This window comes from Balaenoptera borealis (genome assembly GCF_965194805.1).
Source record: "Balaenoptera borealis genome assembly, chromosome: 4".
NCBI classification, from domain to species: domain Eukaryota; kingdom Metazoa; phylum Chordata; class Mammalia; order Artiodactyla; family Balaenopteridae; genus Balaenoptera; species Balaenoptera borealis.
In genome coordinates this window covers 133,519,226-133,525,225 of record NC_138861.1, presented here as the reverse complement: position 1 = coordinate 133,525,225, position 6,000 = coordinate 133,519,226, and the positions used below count along the sequence as shown (strand labels likewise).

Sequence of the window (6,000 nt, the reverse complement as noted above, 5' to 3'; positions counted from 1 at the left end):
CATATTTCTTATTTCAAATTTTCTCTAAACATGTAATTTTACAACCATGAAACTGAAGGAGTCAACTTTTCCAATGACAATAATGTATGGCAAACAAGTTAAGTGGTAATTAAAATTGCTTAAGCAAACGAATATCAAAATTGTATCTTTTAAAAAATCAATTTTCCTCACTCGAATTCTTGAGGATTTATACTCTTCTGCCTTTTTTGCTTGTGTTTTGGAAAAGAACCTCAGAATTTGCAACAAATGTGTTAAAGATTAAGATCAACAAACTTCAAATGCCATGGATAGCCAGGGAATAAACAGAATGCAAGAGTAAGCAAAAACACAATCCATTTTTCTAGTTAAGAGTGATAGCTAAACTTTGGAATTCCTAAAAACAGATGGGAGACTGGCTCAACATTTAAGAAATAAGCACATTTAAATTAATGGAGAATGGGAGGAAAGCTCATGGTTTTAGCATAAATAATAAAATAATAAAGATACATTTCCTACTCCATCAGTTGACAGTACTTTCCCAGCAGAGATTTGGAATCTAATCCAGGTCCACGTGAATGCAAACAACTGGCTTGTCTAGTTCAAAAGTAACTGCCCTGTGGTCAGGTCCTCTAGGGCAGTTCATGTTATTCTGCATTCTGACCTCGACCATGGTCTTTTTCTCATAGAATGGCCTCTGTGGGTAATCAATCGGTCCAGAAGGGCAGGGGCCTGAGACCCAATCGTGATTGCTTTCAACCTCCATCTGGCCATGTCCTTCACATGAGGCAGGTGGGAACATCGCCCCACACCCCTACGATTTTTAGTTTTACAACCTTCTACCCGGTCTTTACTTGCTTCTCTTAGCCCCAGACTGAGAAAGTTAAAGCATCACCGGAATTTAATAGATTGAAAGGGGACCCGGATGACTGAGGAATACAACGGGCCCGGAGTGGCCTTCTGGGGACAAGAGGGTTAAGGGAGTGGCAAGGGGCAACTCTCCCAGCTCAACTGCCCCTCCTAGCATCGGACACGGCCCCCAAAGCCAGCGGAGTCCCTCAGCCTGGAAGACAAAGGAAGGCTCAGGGCCGAGTGCTGAAGGGGGGGCAGCGACTCGCGTGAGCTCGGAGACGCGAGAACGCAGCCCCCGCCCCTTTCTCCGCCCCCGTCCCCGAGAAAGGCGGAGCCCCGAGGCCACCCCGAGAACGGTCTCCCCGCGGCGCAGGCAACGGGTCCCAGGCGGTTGCACACGCCCAGGCACGGGCGGCGACTGGACGGTCCGGTGGGGGAGGGGCGAGGCAAGGGGGCGGAGCCGGCGGCCGAAGAAAGGCCTTGCGGCCGGGAGGGGCGGGGCTTGTGCCGAGGGGGCGGGGCTGCGGGGCGGGGCGGAGCCGGCCGGTCCGGGGCTGCCTGAGACAGTCACTGCCCTGACGACGGCGGCTGCTGCGGCGGCGGCGGCGGCGGCGGCGGTTGGCCAGTGGGGGTTGGGAGGAGCACAGCCAAGGCTGCTGGGGCAGCTGGAACTGGCAGTTGCCGGGGGCCAAGAGGAGGATCTGGAACCCGGAGCGTGCTCCGGGCCGGGCGGAGGAGGCGGCTGCAGTTGGAGACCGGAGAGCGCTGGCGGCGGCGGCGGCGGCGGCGGCGGCTTCTCAGCGAAGCAAGTGTCTGAAGCTGAGAGTCCTCGGTGGCGGCGGCGGCGGCCGGGACCGAGGTAACCGAGGGGCGGCGGCGGCGGAGGCGGTGGAAGCGAGGCCCCACGCTCAGGTCGGATTCTTGGGGGCATGTGCCGGGGGCTACGACCTGACCCACCCACCCAGCCACCCTGTCCTGCCTCCGGCCCCAGACCCGACTTCTCCCGTCGTTCCGCCGCGGGCCGGGCGGGGGCGGGAGCGGCGCCCGGGGTAGGGACGCGGAGCTGGACGCCGCCCGGAGGCGACCCCTCCTCAAGGATTGGCAAGGACGTCGGGCACCCCCTCCCCCTTCAAAAGACACACCCCGATCTCGGGGCGGGGCGGGGTGTCGAGGCGTTCCCAGCCTTCTGGAAGGAAGACCTCGGGGTGGAGGCTGCACCTCCGTCCGTGGCCTCTCCAAGGTGGCCCCCCTGTGGCTCCTTGGGGCTGTTGAAACCAAAGGTGGTTCCCGTCGCTGGGAATCCCGGAGTTCCTTTTGTCTATCAGCTGAAACTAGAGGCCGCAACTGTAGGCGAACACCCACCGGTCCTGAAGCCCTCCGCTCCTTATCCCTTTCCTGCCTGGAAGGCACTCTGCCCCGCAGGCTTTTCTGCGGCCACAGTAGTAGATTTCATTTCTAACCCCCCTCCGAAACGTTCCCCCCTTCGGCTCAGAGGAAGGAAGCATTCCCATAGTACTTGTGTTCGGATTTATCATTCATGTAAGCTCACCCGCCTTTTTTTCTTTCCAACCCATTTCCATCTAGCCACAACCCTGATAATCATCCCCTAGGTTTTGCAAACTATCAACAAAGAAGTGTGGCTAGTCGCGTAAACAGAGCCCTTGACTGGCTGGGCTGTGCAAGTTAATGGAGCTTCCTGAACTGGCGCTGTTCTACCAAGCTGGTCGGAAAGACCTTTTTGGCTAGAGTTAAGGATGTTACTGCATGTGCCTAAAGTCTTTTTTTTCTCTCCTTTCTACAGTGAGGTTTTAAAAATCCAGGGTAACTTGATTAAAATGTAGCTGTTTGGGAAGCCTAACTATAGAGGAAGAAAAATACAGAAAGGAAAATGTAATTATGATTTTGGGGTAGTTGTCCAACTTTTTGAAAGTGCCGAAGATGAAGTGTATGGATTTTTGAGATTACTGTAAATGGTAAATTGTATTCTTTGATAAGTAAGCTTTTAGCATGTGATATTTTGCACTGAGATATTTTTGTTTTATTTTAGTTACTGGTGGGAATTATTGATTACCTGGACATCTTAAACCGAGAAGCCTGTGAACAGGTTCATTAAGAATCTATCTTGAAAAATGCGTTTTATGAATGCTTTGAATTAAGAAGGTGTTAACAGTGGTTTGCCATTTTTGCCACATAAGAGACAGTAATCTGAAACAGTTCCTTCCCTGGCAGTTGCCCATATACTTAAAACTGGCAGGGTCTCGTACTTTGAGTGACTATCCTTCAACAAGGAGTAGAGCACTGACAATCTACTGTATAAATGTAATCTCTTTGGTAGCATTTACTATAATGGACACCTTTTCTGCATCTAATTTTCAGATACAGACTTAACGCTTGCGATCTGGAAAAGCATTTTGTACAAATTGAAAGATTGGGCTTTCTCTTCAGTTTTCCAGATGTATTGTCTCATCTGCATACTTGAAACATCCACAATCACATGAACTCCAGATGTAACCATGGAGTTTTGCGACCCATCAAGATATAGGAAAAGTGTTGGCCAAGGTTCGGGACCAGGCAGTTTTCCATCAGTTCAACAATTAATATAAACTATTATATTCTCTGCTGATTATCAGGAATAAAGAGCCAAATAAAGTCATGCACATTCTGTTGGCAGATGGACTATGTGGCTGTTGAATTTTACTGTAACTGGTTACTCTTGTCATTCAAAGTCAACTTAATATGCAAGTTACGTCCTAATGGATGTAAAGACCTGTGTTGACGTACCCAGATTCTAGCAAATGTTGACGCTAAGAAACCTATTATGACTAATCCTTGGGAAGAGAAAGTCTGCAAAATGGCTCAAACGAGTTTACTGCAGGGGAAGCAGTTTTACTGTAGGGAGTGGGTTTTCCACAAGCTTCAGCACTGCCTCCAGGAGAAAACTAACTGCTGCAACAGCGCTGTCAACACACCGCCCCTTGTAATGAATTCTGGGAATAACGCTAGTGTTGTCTCTGGCAAAGGAGCTGCCTGGGGCGTGTTATTGGTAGGAGGGCCTGGCAGTGGCAAGACAGCCTTATGCACTGAGCTCTTGTGGCCAAGTTCACCTACAAGCTTGCAGAGAGGCTTACATCGCCAGGCTTTGGCCTTTCATTTCTGCAAAGCCCAGGACTCTGATACTTTGTGTGTTGGAGGGTTTATTAGAGGTCTGGTTGCCCAGATCTGCCGCAGTGGACTTCTCCAAGGATATGAGGACAAGCTAAGGGATCCAGCAGTTCAAAGCCTCCTACAGCCCGGGGAATGTGAGAGAAACCCAGCTGAAGCATTTAAAAGGTAACAATAAGAATGTCATGGTGTTCTGGTTTCTGTGCAAAAATTAAAGTTTTTTTCGTTTTTTTTTTGTTTGTTTCTTAACTTTGCCAGTGCTTTTACTACCGCTGTATATTTGGGGATAACCTGGGGTTATGAATACACCTGTTTACTTTGTTGAAGGAAATAAAATTTAAGCTTTGTATTGTAAGGATATGGATTAAAGTATATCTTTTACTTGTTTAATAACAGAACGTGAAGCACTGAAGAAACTTAATTTGAGAGGTGTGATATTCTTGCAGACTTTTTAATGTGTAAGTGCCATCCAGTAAAACTCAGGGCAAATCTGTTATCTTCTGCTGTTAGCCATCAAAATCAGCGTTAGAATTGTTATATCATTCTTAAATTAATGAGGAAATAGGTTAGGCAATACCTGTATCACAAGTATGAGATGCCAGGTTTGATAGACAGTGTTCAATATGGAATCACTGTGTATGGAATCAATAATGCAGTCTTTAATATTAAACTTAACTTTTAAGAGACTTAAGTCTCTGACCATAAACAGCTCTTTTCCTCTTGACTTACTGCTTTTTCTGGAGATACTATCACTAGTTGAAGAGCTGAGTTTTCATTTCTTATAAGTAATTTCATAAACTGCATTTATTGACACCTTAGGAAATGTTTCAAAGAGCTTATAGTCTAAGTTGAACTTAGTCTAACTAAATTATGTAATTATGCAATTTGTTTTATTGGAATTAGCTATGTAAATTTCTAATACCTTTAAATATTTAAAATCAAGTCTGATAACTATATTTTTGATATATTCTGATTCTAAGCAAATCTTTCCCTATAGTGTCAGAGATTTTCTTGAAAAAGATCCTTCTACTCAGATGGATTTTCTGTAATTTTTTTTCCTGTGAGTTTTAGTTACTCATTGAAGGGGAATAAGAAGCCAATAGAGCTGTGTGTAAAAACCACACCAGTATTGATTTTCTGGTTGACAGAAGGAGCTAATCACTTTGTATTCCCGGTCTGTACTTGGTTAGGGAAAGCCTAGTCTTTCCACTTGGACCATTTTGGTGCTCTTATTAATCTTCCACTGGATCTTTCAAAAACTTGGGTCACTTTCTTTTTCATTAAAGTAATGAATCATTAAATAAATTAGGTAACTTTGATATTGGAAAAGCTGTTTCTGATAATTCACAGAGCTACATTTCCTTCAAGACTGTGAAGCAGTAAAATGACCATAGTCGAATGCAGACGTGAGAACACAAAAATTAAAAAGAAATATTTTTACATAGTCTATGGCATTAGATGATCTAGGCCTCTGCTTTTGGACAAATAGTTAAGATTTCATTGTGGGTTTTATTAGTGACTGATTGACTTGTTAGATAAGTCCTTTAGAGAATTTTGATAGGAATGTATTTTTGATAGGAATTTTATTTAGGCAGGGTTAGATGTAATTCAACAAGTCGACAATGGAACAAAAGATAATTATTTTCAAAGAATTGCAATATTTTGAGGGAGACAGAGCTGGAGGTAATTATAACATGATAGGAGATGAAATATAAACAAAGAAAAGTTTGTTTTGTTTTTTTTTTTCATTTTTGACAAAAACAACCTCCCAAACCAGTTTGTGTATTGTTACTTTCTTAACATCTAACACTGGATAATATTGATGGCTTTATATATTCATGTGTGAAACAATTTAATAGAAATAGTAAATTGATAAAGATAATCTTAGTTCTTCACAGATCCACAAAGTTGGGGAAATTTCAGAGTGATTCAGTAATTAATGCTTTTTATCTGCTTTTCTTCAGTTTTACGTCCTAATTTTTTATCCCTATTTTTTTACCCTTAATGATA

At 44.7% G+C, this 6,000-nt stretch overlaps 1 protein-coding gene across 17 annotated transcripts in view; it reads left to right on the top strand.

The window, feature by feature from the left end:
- The first annotated feature begins 1,388 nt into the window (after positions 1-1,388).
- The window catches only part of ANKRD50 (ankyrin repeat domain containing 50), a 56,951-nt gene continuing 52,339 nt past the window's right edge, over positions 1,389-6,000 (top strand). For 4 of the 17 annotated variants that reach the window (XM_082391378.1, XM_082391388.1, XM_082391377.1 and 1 more), the window contains exon 1: positions 4,024-4,158. Coding sequence is in view for 7 of the 17 variants with exons in the window: in XM_082391385.1 (XP_082247511.1) it covers positions 3,647-4,158 (512 nt within the window). In the remaining 10 variants the exon portion in view is untranslated. The other 13 variants (XM_082391375.1, XM_082391373.1, XM_082391385.1 and 10 more) reach the window with 12 other exon arrangements.